The sequence below is a fragment of the Mandrillus leucophaeus genome, unplaced genomic scaffold, assembly GCF_000951045.1.
Source record: "Mandrillus leucophaeus isolate KB7577 unplaced genomic scaffold, Mleu.le_1.0 Scaffold507, whole genome shotgun sequence".
NCBI lineage: Eukaryota > Metazoa > Chordata > Mammalia > Primates > Cercopithecidae > Mandrillus > Mandrillus leucophaeus.
The window spans coordinates 800,232-819,835 of NW_012105442.1; the positions used below are offsets into that span (position 1 = coordinate 800,232).

General features: G+C 40.3%; 1 protein-coding gene across 1 annotated transcript in view; it reads left to right on the top strand.

Annotated features, from left to right (window-relative positions):
- The window catches only part of PDSS2 (prenyl (decaprenyl) diphosphate synthase, subunit 2), a 315,612-nt gene that overhangs the window by 258,804 nt on the left and 37,204 nt on the right, over nucleotides 1–19,604 (top strand). Inside the window, exons 5-6 of the mRNA XM_011996258.1 lie at nucleotides 5,293–5,466; nucleotides 6,995–7,126. Coding sequence (XP_011851648.1) covers nucleotides 5,293–5,466; nucleotides 6,995–7,126 — 306 coding nt within the window. The remainder of the gene's footprint in view (nucleotides 1–5,292; nucleotides 5,467–6,994; nucleotides 7,127–19,604) is intronic.

The following is a 19,604-nucleotide window of genomic DNA, read 5'->3' on the forward strand; positions in this document are numbered from 1 at the left end:
GAAGTCACTAAATCGGCCGGGCGCGGTGGCTCAAGCCTGTAATCCCAGCACTTTGGGAGGCCGAGACGGGTGGATCACGAGGTCAGAAGATCGAGACCATCCTGGCGAACACGGTGAAACCCCGTCTCTACTAAAAAATACAAAAAACTAGCCGGGCGAGATGGCGGGCGCCTGTAATCCCAGTTACTTGGGAGGCTGAGGCAGGAGAATGGCGTAAACCCGGGAGGCGGAGCTTGCAGCGAGCTGAGATCGCGCCACTGCACTCCAGCCTGGGCGGCAGAGCGAGACTCCGTCTCAAAAAAAAAAAAAAAAAGAAGTCACTAAATCAAGATGTTTACAGACTTGTATTCTTCCTGGAGTTCTAGGGGAAAATCCATTTCCTTGCTTTCTCTAATTTCCATGTTCATTCCTTGGCTCATGGCCCCATCTCTCATCTTCAAATTTCTCTCTCCTGTCATTAAATTACCTTTTATGACTCTGACTTTGACTCCCTCTTATAAGGACTGCTGCGATTACATTGAGCCCATCCAGTTAAACCAGAGTAATCCCCTCATTTCAGAATCCTGAATTTAATTACATCTGCAGAGTCCCTTTTGCCATGTAAGGTAACATTCACAGCTTCCAGGGATTAGGATATAGACATATTTGCAGAAACGGTGAGCATTGTTAGCCTACCACAGGGAGATTCGCCGTTTGTCTGTGATAGGAAATATAAGTTGTTTTCCTCATTGTCCTTTGTCTCTTAACATTGCCTGTGGTTTTGTGGTTGTTTTGCTGTTTTTGCCGTTTAGAGTTTATCCTGGTAAATGGTACAAAATGCAGCTCAGATTTTATTTTTTCCAGATAGCTATTTAGTTGTACCAGCACCATTTACTGAAAAGTTCAACTTCTTCCTAAAATATAGCAAATCCCTATATATAGTTTGGTTGCTTTCTGGACTTTCTATTTTGTTCCCTAGTCTGTCTCTCTACCTAAAAAGTACATATTTTTTAAATTTCTGAGATTTTACAGTATGTTATAGTATCTGGTAAGGCTTAGACAAAATTTGCTCTCCCTCTCCACCCCTCCTTCAACACCTCACACATACATTGCTCTTCTTTTTCAAGATTTTCCTGGCTGCTTTTCTTTGTTTATTTTTCCCATATGAACTTCAGTTTGCCCAGTGTCAGGGGGAAAAGGTATTGTTAGTTTTATTGGAGTAACTTATGAGGTTGGATCTTACTATCTTTGAACATGATGTGTCTTTATATACATTCAAGTTATCTTTGTTCCTGCAGTAGTATTTTACATTTTCTTCATTCAGTTTTGCACATTTCTAAGCTTATTCCCAGGTTTTGGTTTTTGGTTTTTGGTGTTTTTTTTTGTTTTTTTTCTGGTTTTCTTTGAGATGGAGTCTGGCTCTGTTGCCCAGGCTAGAGTGCAGTGGTGCGATCTCAGCTCACTGCAACCTCTGCCTCCCTGGTTCAAGTGATCCTCCCGCCTCAGCCTCCCAAGTAGCTGGTACTACAGGAGTACTTCACCTTGCCCGGCTAATTTTTGTATTTTTAGTAGAGACGGGATTTCACCATGTTAGTCAGACTGGTCTTGAACTCTTGACCTCAGGTGATCCACCCCCCTCACCCTCCCAAAGTACTGGGATTACAGGCATGAGTCACCTCACCTGGCCTTATTCCTAGGTTTTTTTCTTTGTTGTTTTTTTTTGTTTGCTTGTTTGTTGTTTGTTTTTTTGACAGGGTCTCCCTTTGTTGCCCAGGCTGGAGTGCAGTGGAGCAATCTCAGCTCACTGCAGCCTCTGCTTCCCAGGCTCATGTGATTCTCCTGCCTCAGCCTCCCAAGTAGCTGGGAATACAGGCACCAAGACACCACACCCAACTAATTTTTGTATTTTTGGTAGAGACAGGATTTCACCATGTTGCTCAGGCTGGTCTCTAACTTCTAAACTCAAGTAGTCTGCCCACCTCTGCCTCCCAAAGTGCTGGAATTAGAGGTATGGGCCACCATTCCTGGCCTTATTCCCAGTTTTTTAATCTTTATTTTTGTATTCATAATGAAAGAAAAGACCCTATTTATAACACTTGCTGATTATAACACTTACTGATTAGTTTTTATGTATGAAAGCTATGGTTAATACAATTTATTATGTTAATTATAAATTATTAATTTTAGACACTGCTACCTTACTGAATTATCTTCTTGTTTGTAGTAGTTTTTTAGTTGAGTCTCTTGATTTTCCCAATATGCAGTTATATTGCCTTCAAACAGTAAGAGTTAAACTCATCTTTTCTAATTTATATGCATCTACCTTTCTCTTGTCTCTATTACATTGTAAATATCAGTGGTGTTGTGTGCATTTCTCTCTTACTCCTGACATTAGTGAGAAAGGCTCATATTTCCCCATAAAATATTTGCTGACTTTTGGGCTGATATACACACACCCCATCACATTAAAGAAATATATATCAGTTGCTATTTTTTTATTTTTTAGAGTTAGGGTTCTCACTGTGTCATCCAGGCTGTAGAGTAGTGGCATGATTATGGCCCACTGCAGTCTTGAACTCCTGGGTTCAGGTGATCCTCCCACTCCAGCCTCCTGAGTTACTACGATTACAGGTGTGAGCCACTGCACCCAGCTCTTTCTATTTGATTCAGGACATTTTTTTCTTATCAAGAATAGGATTTGAATTTTGTCAAATACTTCTGCAGTATATATGGAGAGATAATATGGTTTTTCTTAGGTTTATTAATATATGTAGTCACATTTTAAAATACATTCTCAGATTTATAAAATTAAGTATGTTATAATTTATACCTAATGTTTTGTAAAGAAGGTCTTAGCATTATGCACTGTTTCTCTCCTGTGTGGCTTTTCTGTCATTACCCAATGCTGTGCTGTATATTTGCAGCCAGTGCCGTAAGTGGAATTTTTTGTTGTTATTCCAATATTTAATAAAATTAAGGTGATGTTGGGCATGGTGGCATACACCTGTGATCCCAGTTACTTGGAAGGCTGAGGTCAGAGGATTGCTTGAGTTCAGGAGTTTGAGACCAGCCTGGGCAACATAGGAAGACCCCATCTCAAAAACATTGCATGAAATTAAGCTGATAATTTGATTTGACCAGTGGACTGAAGATTCCCCTCAACATGGCAGAAGAGGAGGGGGCTCTATTTCAGCTGACCTTTTGGTGACCACTTTTTTTCCTTAGTATTTTTTATTTTGTCTCCAAGCAATTGTGAAAAGAGAAAGGATTATAGGATCAGGAGCAGGAAGAAAAGTGTTTGAGTTAATTAATCCTTCTGGCTAGGTTCCAGTTAGTTTGATGTTTCAAATAAATGCCATAAAATGAACATTGTTTTATATGTTTGCTTCAGCATTTCTTTCCTCAGAGCCATACTGTCCAATGCTGAGCACTTAAATTGTGGCTAGTGAGGTGTTGTAAGTGTAAAATGCACAGTGATTTTGAAAACTTAGTATAAAAAAAGAGTATAAAATAGCTCAGTAATAATTTTCATATTGATTATGTGTTTAAAATGATATTTGGATATATTGGGATAGATATGTCATTAAGATTAATTTCACCTGTTTCCACTTTTTTTTATGTAGCCACTAGAAAATTTTACATCGCACATGTGGTTCACATTGTATTTCTGTTGGATAGCATTGGTCTAGAAGTGGTAGATGTGTATATATTTATTTATACATTATATCCTCTTTTACACCTTGTTTCTTATGAGAATAAACTTTCATGAACACTATAATAATCATCCTCCATTATAACAGATTACATCTTCTCTGATTTTTCTTTCTTTTGCTTTGTTTGTTTCTTTATTTTGAGACAGAGTCTTGCTCTTTCGCCCAGGCTGGAGTGCAGTGGTGCGATCTCAGCTCACTGCAACCTCCCGCCCGGGTTCAAGTGATTCTTCTGCCTCAGCCTCTCAAGTAGCTGGGATTACAGGCGCCTGCCAGGACACCTGGCTAGTTTTTGTATTTTTAGTAGAGACAGGGTTTCACCATGTTGGCTAGTCTAGTCTTGAACTCCTGACCTCGTGATCCACCCACCTTGGCCTCCCAAAGTGCTGGGATTACAGGCGTGAGCCACCACACCCACGCTTTTTCTTTTTTTAAGATACAGGGTAGGCTTGGCACAGTGGCTCATGCCTGTAATTCCAGCACTTTGGGAGGCCAAGGCAGGCAGATTACCTGAGACCAGGAGTTCAAGACCAGCCTGGCCAACATGGTAAAATCCTGTCTCCATTAAAAAAAAAAAAAAAAAAAAAAAAATTAACTGTGTGCGGTGGCTTATGCCTGTAATCCCAGCACTTTGGGAGGTCAAGGCGGGCAGATCACTTGAGCTCAGGAGTTCAAGACCAGCGTGGGCAACATGGAGAAACTCTGTGTCTACAAAAAGTACAAAAAATTAAGCGGGAGTGGTGGTGCATGCCTGTGGTCCCAGCTACTTGGGCGGCTGAGATGGAAGGATCGCTTGAGCCCGAGAGGTCAAGGCTACAGTGAGCCATGATCATGCCACTACACTCCAGCTTGGGTGACAGAACAAGACCCTGTCTCAAATAAAAAGAGAAGGAGAGAAAGAGACAGATAGACAGACAGGGTCTTGTTCTGTCATCCTGGCTGTAGTGCAATGGTGCAATCATAGCTTACTTATAGTCTTGAACTGGGCTCAAGTGATCTTCCTGCCTCAGCCTCCTGAGTAGTCAGGATTAGAAGGGCACACCACCTTGTCTGGCTTTTTTTTCTATTTTTTGTAGAGTCTTGCTATGTTGCCCAGGCTAGTCTCGAACTCCTGGCCTCAAGCAATCCTCCTGCCTTGGCCTCCCAAAGCGCTTGGACTATAGACATGAGCCACCACACCCAGCCTTGTTTTTCTATTTAATTATTTCTAAGAAATGTAGTTCCTTCCATATGCCCTTGACATTTTCACATAAATTAAATGCAATAGGCTTCTCGTGCTTAATACCAGCACTTAAGAACTGATATGACTATAGAAGGGAGTGAGTTTGAAGTCTTTCTACTTTTTCCCTTATCCTGTAATAGAAATTCCCTAGCTTAGAATAAAATTTGCTTTAACATTTCTTTAACTTTCCCCCTACTTCCGTAAAAAAACAGTCTCCCCTCCACACTCTTTGTAGGTAGAGCTGAGGTTAGGCATCTATCTTGTTCCAATAGCTTGAGTGTTTTTGAATAGTTCGTTTCTTAACTTTTTTGTTCTTCAAAAACAGAAACAATTAAATTACTCCTAAAGTCTTTTTTATCTTGGCTTTTGTTACATTTTTAGGAAAGTTATATCACAGATGATATTGGAATATCGACTTGGAAGGAGCAGACTTTTCTCTCCCATGGTGCCTTACTAGCAAAGAGCTGCCAAGCTGCAATGGAATTAGCAAAGCATGATGCTGAGGTTCAGGATATGGCATTTCAGTATGGGAAGCACATGGCCATGAGTCATAAGGTATTTTGCACACCCTTTATCTTTTTTCAGTACTTAAATAGCTACAACGATACACAAGAAAGCTTTTGCTCTTTAATAAGCTGCTTTTATATTTCAAAAATGCTTATTGTGTGGTTCAAATCTGTCAGCCCTGGATGATTGTTATGTAATGTAAACAGTATAATTGGTAAGTATTGTGCATTTCTTACAGAAAGCCACAGCTTACTTGAACCAGTTTTTTGATGTTTGTCTTTTCTTACCACCTGAAAGGGTTCTTGAGAGAACTCTTACATATTATTAAATAACATATTTGCAGACTGGAATATATTCACATAATGGAAGAATATTTGTCATTTTTATTACAGTTCCCTTATCGCTTTTTTTTTTTTTTTTTTTTGAGACGGAGTCTCGCTGTGTCACCCAGGCTGGAGTGCAGTGGTGCAATCTCAGCTCACTGCAGTACAACCTCTGCCTCCCGGGTTCAAGCAATTCTCCTGCCTCAGCTTCCGAGTAGCTGGGATTACAGGCACACGCCACCACGCCTGGCTAATTTTTTTATTTTTAAAAGAGACGAGGTTTCACCATGTTGGTCAGGCTGGTCTGGAATTCCTGACTTCGTGATCTGCCTGCCTTGGCCTCATAGCTCTTTATATAAAACATGTTATGAGAAGTTAATAAAATTCAGAAATATAGTGAATAAAATTGAAAGCTTTAATTTTAATAACTAATTCTTTGAATGGGCATATGAAATCTAAAATATCCCAAAATTAGCTGCTGTGTTATTACCTCTCTCTATATATATAAAAATTTAAATTTAATTTAATATATACTTTTCAGATGTTACTTAAATAGTTCATAAGGAGGGGAATATATACATATATAATATCTCCAGGTGAGCTTTTTGCATATTTTATTTAATCTTAGATCAGTTTATTAAGCAATACTATTTATTAAATCTTTATCTAAATATTTTCCTTTAACTTAAAACAAAGACTGCCACCCACTAAAAATGGAATGTGTTAGGGAATGATTCTGGAGAATTTTACAGGTTATTTGGAGAATTTTACAGGTTATTGTTAATCATCTGAAATATCCTTTTTTTTTTTTCTTTTTTTTTTTTTTGAGATGGAGTTTCACTCTCGCCCAGGCTGGAGTGCAGTGGCACGATCTCGGCTCATTGCAACCTCTGTTTCCTGGGTTCAAGCAATTCTCCTGCTTCAGCCTCCCGAGTAGCTGGAATGTGTGTGCCACCACACCCGGCTAATTTTTGTTTTTTTTAGTAGAGGTGGGGCTTCACCATTTTGACCAGGCTGGTCTCGAACTCCTGACCTCAGGTGATCCACCCACCCCAGCCTCCCAAAGTGCTGAGATTACAGGCATGAGCCACTGCACCCAGCCTGAAATGTTATTTTGTTTATTAAAGTATATCTAAAAACTGCATTCCTTAAGCTTCATAATTCACTGCATTAACTGGTACTTTCTGAATATAACTAAAACATACTAGTGTATATACATTTCACTAATTTACTCATTTAACTGCTTCTTGTAGATAAATTCTGATGTCCAGCCTTTTATTAAAGAAAAGACCAGTGACTCCATGACTTTTAATCTAAACTCAGCTCCTGTAGTCTTACATCAGGAATTTCTTGGAAGAGATTTGTGGATTAAACAGATCGGAGAGGTAAAATGAAATTACTCCTGTTTTAGGTACCATTAGTAATTAGTGGATTTTAGAACATAATTGATATTTCTTGCTGATATAAGGCTATAGATGAGCCTTAGGCATATTCATGTAACAGGTAAAATTCTTTCTTTGTAATCTTCGTTTTTAAGAGGTAAAATATTAAAGTTAGAGATTGCAGTACTGAATTTTTCTATTATCTGAGTTCTTAGAATACTGCAACACAAAACTAGTGCCTGTGGTGAATGCTAATTAACTCAGATGACTTTTTTTTTCTAAAGGCTTTCAAAAATTGGGCTATGGTAATAGCACCACCCTATAACTGACTGCAATTTCCCATCTGTGGACTCTCGCACAAGCTGCAGAATTCCAGGAGCTCCGTCTGTCAGCTCATTGGGTTATTTTAAAACAAACTTGGACCCTGAATACTTGTACTGAGGCATTATCAAAGGGAAAAAAAAAAAAAAAAAGCATGGCGAAGTGGGAGGGGTAAAGGGGCTTGAATTGGGTAAATTTCTCATTTTGGCAGTTGAGAGGGAACTTTTTTGATTTTCTTTTAATTCAGAAACTCTAGTGCAAAACTTCTTGTCTTTTTAGCCAAAACCTCTTGGAATTTATTTAACTTCGTGGCTGTAATTGGTTGGGTTAATCTGAGGCTCTGGACAGAGAAACCAGGCACAGCTGAGGGTGGGGGTAGCCACCATCCTTAAAGGAGCGAGGATGGGTGGGTGCAGTGGCTCATGCCTATAATCCCAGCACTTTAAAATGCCAAGGCGGGAGGATCACTTGAGCTCTTGAGTTCAAGACCAGCAACATAGTGAGACCTCATCTCTACAAAATTGAAGTTTTTGAAATTTAAAAAAAAAAAAAAAAAAAAAAAAGCTGAGAGCCTAAGAGAATATCTGCATTCTGAAAGACGATTTCCTTTCTCCCAACCCTTATTGATTCTCAAAATGCTGGCAGCCAACTTAAAATTCCTCATATTCACCAAGTAGAAAACTGAGGATTTCTTTCTGAAAAAACTGTCAAACTCAGGAGAAAAGCCCTGCAGACGTGGATATTTGGGGCCTCCTCAGTAAACATGCCATATCCCTGAGCAGTCCTCCACAGCAAGACCCACCACTTGACAAGCCTCAGAGGATCTAAGTGCCCAGAATATCCGCTGCCTTACTCTGAAGCAGAAAAGGAAAAGAGGACCACTGGGCATTTGAGAAAAGCTGCTTCTACGAAACAGCAAGTCAAAAACAAACTGATAAAAAGATAACTTAGAGGAAATAGAGACAATGCAAGCAAAGGCAGATGTTTTTCAAAGCACTATAATCAATATAATTGACAAGGAAGGATATTAAATCCATGGTATAATAATAGATGATACATTAAAAAGGACAATTCAAGAATAAAAATTAGAATTAGAAAGTATAAAAATATGATTACAGAATTTTTTAATCAGAAGAATGGAAGATACAAATGAAAAAATCTCCCAGAAAATTGGACCAAAAAACGATGTTTTAAAAAGAGAAAAAAAGTAAGAAAACTAAGGACTCTTTCAAGAAACCTTGTATCTATTAAGAGTCACAGCCAGGCCGGGCACAGTGGCTCATACCTATAATGCCAAGACTCTGGGAGGCCAAGGCAGGTGGATCACCTGAGGTCAGGGGTTTGAGACCAGCCTGGCCAACGTGGTGAAATACTGTCTCTACTAAAAATACAAAAATTAGCCAGGCGTGGTGGTGCCCACCTATAAGGCAGAGGCTGGAGTGAGCGAGATAACACCATTGCACTCTAGACTGAGAAACAAGAGCTAAACTCCGTCTCAAAAAAAAAAAAAAAAAAAAAGGAGTCACAGGCCAGGTGTGGTGGCTCATGTCTGTAATCCCAGTAATCTGAGCACTTTGTGAGGCCAAGGTGGGTGGATCACTTGAGGTCAGGAAGTCAAGACCAGCCTGGCCAACATGGTAAAACCCTGTCTCTACTGAAAATACAAAAAGTAGCTGGGTGTGGTGGTGCACGTCTGTAATCCCAGCTTCTCAGGAGGCTGAGGCACAAGAATCACTTGAACATGGGACGTAGAGGTTGCAGTGAGCCAAGATTGAGCGACTTCACTCCAGCCTGAGTGACACAGTGAGACTGTCTTTTTTTTTTTTTTTTTTTTAAAAAAAAGGCCAGGCATGGTGGCTTACACCTGTAATCCCAGCACTTTGGGAGGCCAAGGCAGGTGGATCACCTGAGGTCCAGAGTTCGAGACCAGCCTGACCAACGTGGTGAAACCCCATCTCTACTAAATACAAAAAATTAGCCATGCTTGGTGACTCACGTCTCTAATCCCCACTACTTGGGAGGCTGAGGCAGGAGAATTGCTTGAACCCAGGAGGCAGAGGTTGCATTGAGCCAAGATTGCGCCACTGCACTCCAGCCTGGGCAGCAAGAGTGAAACTCTGTCTCAAAAAAAAAAAAGTCACAGAAAGAGTAAACTGAAAACAGAGGTAAGAAAATTAACAAGTTTTAAAAAATAAAAATTATGGCTGGGCATGGTGGCTCATGCCTGTAATCCCAGCACTTTGGGAAGTCAAGGTGAACAGATCACTTGCGGTCAGGAGTTTGAGACCAGCCCGGCCAACATGGCAAAGCCCCATCTCTATTAAAAATACAAAAAAATAGCCGGGCATGGTGGCCCGGGTCTGTAATCCCAGCTACTAAGGAGGCTGAGGTCTGAGAATTGCTTGAACCCTGGAGGCGGAGGTTGCAGTGAGCCGATCGTACCACTGCACTCCATCCTGGGCAGCAGAGCGAGACTCTGTCTCTTTCTCACACACACACACACACACACAAAAGACACTTTACTGAGTTTATTTTTAATCTTCTAAATGGTAATGTTCATGTTTATTTAAAGCTTTATAAGATAACAATCTTGTTGCCTCCTAGTCAGAGATAGGGAACACAATTTGCATAACACCTAGGAGGGACATTCCACCCTAAATCTCAAGGAGGTTGTTTATTAATCCTGAAATTAGTTCTCTTTCTGATTTTTTCATGTTATTTACCCTCCTGGATATCTTTGTGATCCTTTCCTTCCCTCCCCCACAGTCCTCTCCTTCAGTTTTGAATTTGATTGCAAGATCCTTAACGATACTAGCAGATTCATCTTTGAATTACCCATAGTACCTGCCGCAGTGGCTTACTTGGAGTAATTACCCAATTAATATTTGTCAAAAAGTGAGTGTGGTGTGGTCTTGCAGGGTGAAACTGGTGGCAGCCCAGTTTTGTTAAATACAGTTAAGTTGGTATAACAGAAATGGCTCACAGAGGACCAGGATTTGGAAGGTCTAGATCAAGATTGTCCAGCCCTTGTGGGCCGCATGCAGCCCAGAACAGCTTTGAAAGTGGCCCAACACAAATTCGTAAACTTTCTTAAAACATTATGAAGGTTTTTTTGCAATTTTTTTTTTTAGCTCTCAGCTACCATTAGTGTTTATGTGTTTTATGTGTGGCCCAAGACAATTCTTCTTCCAGTGTGGTCCAGGGAAGCAAAAAGATTGGACACTCCTGGTCTAGATTCTAATTTGGACTCTGCTAGCATCTATGTAAACTTAATCACATTCTCTCATATCCTCATTATTCTTTTCTGTAAATTGATGGCCTTAAACTAGATCTTTTCCAAAGTCCCTTTCAGCTCTCAAATAAATCTAAGAAATAGGTCTCTTAGACGAGATGCGTTATAAGAAAAATATTTATCTCTATTAGAAACAGGCCACGAATGGTGGCTCTTGCCTGTAATCCCAGCACTTTGGGAGGCCGAGGTGGGTGGATCACTTGAGGTCAGCAGTTCCAGACCAGCCTGTCCAGCATGGTGAAACCCGTTCTCTACTAAAAATATAAAAATTAGCGGGGCACGGTGGTGCATGCCTGTAATCCCAGCTACTCAGGAGGCTGAGACAGGAGAATCACTTGAGCCCAGGAGGCAGAGGTTGCAGTGAGCCAAGTTTGCACCAGTGCACTCCAGCCTGGGTGACAGAGTGAGACTCTCTCAAAAAAAAAAAAAAAGAAAAGAAAAAAGAAACTTATACAAGTTTTAACACAGAAATAGAGAAATCTTGCTCTCAATGATGGAAGTCACCTGTGATTTTTTTATTACCACATTTAAAATTACTTCTTTACTCTGCCCAGGCAGGTTTGTGTCTTATCTGCCCTTTTGATTTCCTGCTTGGAAAGAGTGAGAATTATTGACTAGACAAGGAAGCCGGGAGGTTACATACTCCCAGTGCCCGTTCAGCACCATTGTGAAGCTAGGAGCAAGAGCACCTCTGGAATTTTCCTTATCAGGCTGTACCACCTCTTCTCCAGCAACTCCTTTCTCCTGAAAAATCTTAGGATTAACTGGCCCTCTTCCATCACAACTGTAGGCCTATGGATGCATGTGCATGTTGACACACATGCACACAACCACACTCTTTCACAAAAGGCAGTTAAGACCAGAAACAGCTGAAAAACATTTGCTGAGCTTTTTCTCCATACTAAATTCTACAGCTCTCTCCCTGCCTTAATTTTAAATTTAAATTTGTAACTGCTGAAAAATAATGATCAGGAAAAAATACTGTTAGTGAATGGGTTATTCACCCTGGGGAGGTGAAGTCATTACTCAGTTATCTCATTTTGATTCCTAAGAAAAGAAAGTAGAATCCTTCAGAGCACCACAGAGCTCTGACTCTCTCAGGGAGTCCAGGGGCTATTGCAGGTCAGCAAGCTTTATTTTTAATGATCCTTCTAGTTTTCTGCTGCCATTATAAGTCACCTGAAGAAATAAGAATTATGGTTAGATTTTCTTGGCTATTCCTAATAGTACTGAAATGTCACTTGGGCTTGTGACATTCTGACACTGTCATAACCAGCCATAAAATACCTTAAGTGTACTACAAATTACCATTGCTAAGCTGTAACTCACTTGTCCCTAGATAGCTTACTATTACTCCTTATTCAGAAAGTAAAACAAAAACTGCTAGGTAAGACTGGTGTGCGTGAAAATAACACATGCATATTCTTAAACAAAAGAGAAAATGCACATGCAGATTATTCATTAATACCACGTGTGATACTCTTCTAGTTCTTTAAGACATTTTTAGTGGTTTCAAAAGGAATAATATTAATATCATCCTCTATCCTATATAGAAGGCATACAGTGTAGGCATTTGAAAGGACTATATGCATGACCACAAATACTATGAAATGGTTCTAGATATCTCCTAAAATAAAATATTTCTTAAGACTTTCTGTTGCACTTAAGGAAACAAAGTGCTTGACTACAGGAGATACAGCAATAAGTTGCCTAAAGATTGTCTATGACCTTGTAGAGAGGGGATAAGATAAATACATAAATATATAAATGTAAGGAATACTGTAATTCATGCCACTTGGGGAGCATAGAGGAAAGACAATTGAATTTCAGTTGGAAAAGTCAAGAAAGAGGTTTATGAAGTCAGTATTAATAATATGTGAGATAGTCCTTAAAGAAGATTTGATAGCAAAGATGAGAATGGGGAGCTTCCTAGGCAAAGGAAACCATGAAAAAGTGATACATATGCAGGCATGCAGTGTAGTCCAAGGAAAAAAAAGTGTTTTAATTTGGATGGAATGTGAAAAACATAGGGTGGTATCAGGGACAGGTGAAGAATTCCTCTGAAATAGTAATAATTATATTTAAAAGACTGGCTTATATAAAAATATGTACATGAATGTTCAGATCAGTAATATTTACAATATCCAAAGGGTAGAAATAACCCAGTGTCCATCACCTGATGAATGGATAAACAAAATGTGGTATACCCATACAACGGAATATTACTCAGCCACGGAAAGCAATGAGGTATTGATACATGCTGTAACATTCATGGGTCTTTACAACATTATATTATAAGCCGGGTGCGGTGGCTCACGCCTGTAATCCCAGCACTTTGGGAGGCCGAGGCAGGCAGATCACAAAGTCAGGAGATCGAGACCATCCTGGCCAACATGGTAAAACCCCATCTCTACTAAAAATACAAAAATTAGCCGGGCGTGGTAATGGGCACCCATAGTCCCAGCTACTCGGGAGGCTGAGGCAGGAGAATTACTTGAACCCGGGAGGCGGAGGTTGCAGTGAGCCAAGATCGTGCTACTGTACTCCCACCTGGGGACAGAGTGAGTCTCTGTCTCAAAAAAAAAAAATTATAATAAGTGAAAGAAGCCAAATGCAAAAGGCCACCTATCATATGATTCCATTTATGTGAAACATCCAGAGCAGACAAATCATAGAGACAGAAAAAAGACTGGTGGTTGCCTGGGATTGGCTTTGGAAAGGGAAAGGGGGAGAGACTGTGTAATAGGTACAGGTTTCTTTCTGGGGTAATAAAAATGTTCGGAACTTGTTAATGGTGATGATTGCACAACATTGTGAATGTACTAAATGCCACTGAATTATACTTTTTTAAACGGTTAAAATGATTAATTTTATGTTATGTAAATTTTACCTAAATTTTTTAAGGACTTTGGGATGTTTAACTATGGCAAATCAACTTGATGAAGAAGTCATGAAGCAGACATTTAAAGTTTTCGAGCCAGATATTATCAAGGTCTGAGCTGTGAGGGGGGTAAATCTGGCTATATTATATAGGATGAAAGGAACTAAAAGATACTAAAAGCAAAAAGATCAATTAATAAGTTTTTGAAAACCCATTGATAAGTGCAAGAGAAAAGCCCAATCAGATTGTTGGCAATGAGAATGGGAAGATAAGGAGGTTAAGCGTAAAACTCATTTCAGAGAAAATGTGTAGGACTAGAAAACTGATCTGATAGGGAGAGGCTAACACGTGTGGACTGGGAAGGGGGGGTCAGGGGCTAAAACAAGGGTTTTGGACTAGGATAACAGAAAAAATTAAGCCACTAATATAAATAGGAAAGTTAAGTGGAAAGACTGGTTTAACTTAGGTTCTTGACATGGTGAGTTTGAAGTACTCCATCAAGGTTGATGGCCGTTGCCTTGGGAACTTGCTGCTGGAGGAAGCAACTAAATTCTACTGTTAGCCTGATTCCCTTACTCATGGCCTTTCTGAGACCTGAGTAGATTTTTTTTCCTGGTCACACTGTGCGATTTAAAATTTCATGTTTCTTCCAGATTCCAAGAGAGCAGCATAGCAAGAAAAACAGGTTGCAAAGAAATAACTACGACCTATGAGCAGAGAGATTTGTTATGTAGATAATACAAGTAGTATCTCCTGGTCTTTCTCTAGTATATCTAGTATCTTCTTGCCTCTCTCCTTTTTAAGATTGAACACCATAGCCTTCTACGTCTGCTGTTGCTCCTTTTTCTCCAGGGAACCAAAAGAACAGAATATGAGAAAATTAATTCCTTGGACATCCACACTTGCCTCTAAAAGTCGATTAGCTTTGCCAGTTGAAAGAGATGGTAAAATAGGTACCCAAGTGAAGCAGTCCATGTCTGAATGGTGTTAACTTCCTTGCACATGCCTTTTGTGCTCTCTTATTCATAGAGAATGACCAAGATAGCAGAGAAAAGGCCTGCCTTGTTCCTTTATATTCTGCTGTCTTTCCAGCTCTGTAACTACACAGCCCAGCAACACAAGACCTGCTTCTACCAAACCAATACTCAGTGAGCTGCTCTAACTTCAGGGCTAGCAGATGTAGTAGATTTCTGATTTGTGACCCTTCTTTCTGTTATCCCCATACTGGTTTTTTTGTTTGTTTGTTTTTTGTTTTGTTTTTTTTTTTTTTCAGAGATGACCAGCCTGAAATGTATTTTAAATAACATTATAGGGCTGGGTGTGGTGGCTCATGCCTATAATCCCAGCACTTTCGGAGGCCAGTGTGGGAGGATTGCTTGAGGCCAGGAATTCAAGACCAGCCCAGGCAACACAGCAAGATCCCCATCCCCATCCCTACTAAAAACTTTTAAAAGTAGCCAGGTGTGGTGGCATGTACCTGTAATCCCAGCTATTCAGGAGGCTGAGGCTAGAGAATCTCTTGAGTCCAGGTCAAGGCTACAGTGGACCATGATTGTGCCACTGCACTCTAGCCTGGGCAACAGAGGGAGACTCTGTCAGACAAACAAATAAATAATCATTATAGTAAATGTCAGTGTTGTTAGGGACAAATGCTGAAGTATCTAGGGGTGAACATCCTGATTTCTAAAACTTACTCTCAAATAATAAATGGTCATGGAGAGAAAGAGGGAAAACAGAAGTGATAAGGTGTTAGCATCTGGTGAGTCTAAGTGGAGGGCAAATGAGTGTTCACTGTATTCTTTCAACTAAAAAGTTTGTGGGAGCCAGGCGTGGTGGCTCATGCCTGTAATCCCAGCGCTTTGGGAGGCTGAGGCGGGCAGATCACAAGGTAGGGGGGTTTGAGACCAGGTGGCCAACATGGTGAAACCCTATCTCTACTAAAAATACAAAAAATTAGCCGGGCATGGTGGCAGGTGCCTGTAATCCCAGCTACTTGGGAGGCTGACGCAGGAGGCGGAGCTTGCAGTGAGCCGAGACCGCGCCACTGCACTCTAGCCTGGGTGACAGAGCGAGACTCCGTCTCAAAAAAAACAAAAAAAGCTTGTGGGGGAAGGTAGTTTTCCTTGAAGATTTAAAAAGAAAATCTTTAAAAATGACAGTTATTCTGAAATATAGCCTGTAACATTTGGGAAGAATAACCTGATAAGTAGAGATGATTAGTCTCTAGCAATTTCTGGACTCCCTGCTGTGGAATATTAGTTTTCTGCTTTTAGAAAAAGGTGTCCCCATATCCAGCTTTCAAGTCCAGATAACAGTAGTTAGAAATTGGAAACAGTTCATTTATGTCATCCAATCCTTCTTTGTTACCTGACTTATAAAAAAACGTTTGTTTCTTAAAGTAAAAGACCACATTGTACATCCATTACTTACCAACAGGGAATCTGTCTGCCTTTAGTCTGCCGAGACTGGTATATAAACCTTTGGAATTAATTCCTTTGTGCATCCTCTCAATCAGAATGCTGGCTTTTTTTTTTTTTTTTTTGCTTTTGTATGGAATATTGTTTTACAGTGTTCACTGTAGCTGTCCAAGGAGACCTCCAGTGTCATGAGCACAGGCACACTATCTTGTCTATTTTCACATTTTTAAAAGATAAAACAAGGTTCAAACCACACATTCTCTGTGAACTGCTAAAGATTGGGAAAAAATTACTTTTTTCTCTTGACCTGGATTGACAAGAAGCACACCTACAGGAGGCAAAAAGATGAGTGAATCCCTTTTAAAGGCCCTAGTAATGAAGCCCTCGGGGAATTGCTGTGTATGGTAGAATTTACAGCAGCTTCTGGGGACGAACAGTGTGGCAGGAAGAGGTTCAGGACTGCTGGCTGTTGAAATATAGATTCCATTTATTTTATATCGGCCTATTTTGGGCCCCTGTGAGAAAGTTATCTTAATAATATCTTGCTCTGGCTGGCTGCGGTGGCTCACGCCTGTAATCCCAGCATTTTGGGAGGCTGAGGTGGGCGGATCACCTGAGGTCAGGAGTTCGAGACTACCCTGGCTAACATGACAAAACCCCATTGCTACTAAAAATACAAAAATTATCCAGGCATGGTGGTGGGCACCTATAATCCCAGCTACTAAGGAGGCTAAGGTAGGAGAATCGCTTGAACCCGGGAGGCGGAGGTTGCAGTGAGCCAAAATCATGCCATTCCACTCCAGCTTGGGGAACAGAGTGAGACTCTATCTTAATAATAATAATAATAATAATAATATCTTGCTCTGCTAGAAATACACATGAGAAGTGGCAGATGTCAGAACAAAAAGGGAAAAATTGCAGTACTCCATTCTCCTCGAGACTTATGAAGTTTACATAGTTGTTCTCTTTCAGCCTTTGAAGTAAACCCTGATGCACATAGAAGCACAAATTGAAAAAGACATTAGATATAGGCCAGACCAATGATCTGCAAACAAATCAGAATCTCAGGGGTAGGCTATGGAGAATATGCATTTTTCACAAGCTACCCAGGTGATTCCAATACATCCAGCCCAGCATTTGTGAGAGCCCAGCATCTGGGAACTTCTGGTCTGGTCTTATGCTCTACAGATCAAGAAATGAAGGCCTATATGAAAATGTAAAAATTATTCAAGGTATTAACCAATAAAGGACTAGAAACCACATTTTCTGGCTCCCAACAGATCCATCTTCCCAGGTCACAATGCCTTTTGAAGTGTTCGCAATTAAGATCTTAGGCCTCTTGCTATAATCAGTAGACAAGGCCTTTAATACCTGAAATTTTGAGGTGTATGTCTTGAAATCTCTCTGGAGATCTAGGTTAGATGCATTGCTTTTAAGTTTGAAGCACTTAATTATACTAATTCTTCTCTGTCCTAGTCTTTTGTTGTTTAATTTTCATGAAATTCTTGAATTTGTTTTCTACAGATGGAAGCTTAGATTTCCTTCTTTATTTATAAATAGAAGGTGGGTGAGAAAATGAAAATATGCCATTGTTCAATATGGGTAAAAATTATGTATAAGACATCAGCTAAGGGCTCTACATTACCTACATGCTAGCTCACAACCAAAAACATCCAGCTTTCGTAGAACTAGGAGTAAGTAAAATTTGTTTTTCCTGTCATAAAATTTCCTGAATAAATAGTACATAACCAATACATATAAAGAAAAAGCTTCATCCGTTTATTCATTCATTCAGACAGTGATCTCAACTTGGGATACAGTTGTGAGCAAGAGAAAATTTCCCTGCTTTCATGAAGCTTGGGAGATTATAGGCGAAGCATATCTAAAACAGTATTGTATAGCTAGGTGCAGTGGCTCACGCCTGTAATCCAAGCACTTTGGGAGGCCAAGGCACGATGATCACTTGCATCCAGGAGTTCGAGACCAGCCTGAGCAACATAGTGAGACCCCGTCGCTATAAAAAATTAAAAATTAACCAGGTGTGGTGGTACATAACTGTAACCCCAGCTACTCAGGAGGCTGAGGCAGGAGGATCGCTTGAATATGAGAGGTTGAGGCTGCAGTGAACTGTGATTACAGCACTGCACTCAGCCTGGGTGACAGAGAGAGTAAGACCCTGTTTCATCAACCAATCAAACAATCAGTCAATCACAATACTTTGTAACCTCCTAGAAGATAAATTCCAAGAGGTCACACATTTTGATCTGTTCTGTTCATGCCTGTGTCTGTAGTGCCTAAGCAGTGCCTGACTCATAGTAGATGCTCAATGAATATTTGTTAAATGAATGAGCAGCCAAGAGGTATAATAGAAGCTATTGCTCCTCCCAAATTAACTATTTTACAAAAAGAATAAGGATAGTGTTTAATGAGAAATATTTATGTAGGAATCTAAATCATTTATTTGTATCTAACTTGATATATTTTAATTAATTTATTTTTTGAGACAGGGTCTCAGTCTGTCAGCCAGGCTGGAGTGCAGTGGCGCAATCACAGCTCACTGTAGCCTTGACCTCCTGGACTCAATCAATTTGCCCACCTCAGTCTCCTAAGTAGCTGGGACTACAGGTGTGCGCCACCATGCCTGGCTGATTTTTGCTGTGTTGTTGTTGTTGTTGTTGTTGTTTGTAGAGACAGGTTTCTCGCCATGTTGCCCAAGTTGATCTCAAACTCTCGTGTTCAAGTGGTCTGCCTGCCTTGGTCTCCGAAAGTGTTGGAATTACAGGCATGAGCCACCATTCCTGGTTTTTTTTTTTTTTTTTTTTGAGACGGAGTCTCGCTCTGTCGCCCAGGCTGGAGTGCAGTGGCCGGATCTCAGCTCACTGCAAGCTCCGCCTTCCGGGTTCACGCCATTCTCCTGCCTCAGCCTCCTGAGTAGCTGGGACTACAGGCGCCCGCCACCTCGCCCGGCTAGTTTTTTGTATTTTTTAGTAGAGATGGGGTTTCACCGTGTTCGCCAGGATGGTCTCGATCTCCTGACCTCGTGATCCACCCGTCTCGGCCTCCCAAAGTGCTGGGATTACAGGCTTGAGCCACCACGCCCGGCCCCTGGTCACTATATTTTTATAAGCTCTAAAGCTTTTTGTGAGAAAACATCATATCAGAATGTCTATTGTCAGGTACGTTTGGCATATGTAGATATTATACCCATATATCAGCTGAAAATATATGTGTGTGTGTGTATACACACATACATATAATATATGTATTATATACCTATAAAAGTTTAAATATTTACCAGATTTTTTTCCTAAAATGATACTTTTATGTGCAAGCTAAGGTAATAAGAGTAAAATGATTTCACAGAGCTAGAATGTTTGTTGTGACAAAATGAAAAGGACATTTGGGTGAGACATATCAATAGTTGCATGTTCAGATTATAATGACTGACAATGGTGTTGTCATTTTATGTAGGCTTCTACTGTCTCAGCTTTCAAACCATTGTGGAGCCGATGTTGAGCAGATCTAGATTATATCCATGGAGTTTCTCTGCCATCATCCCCAACAGTGTAT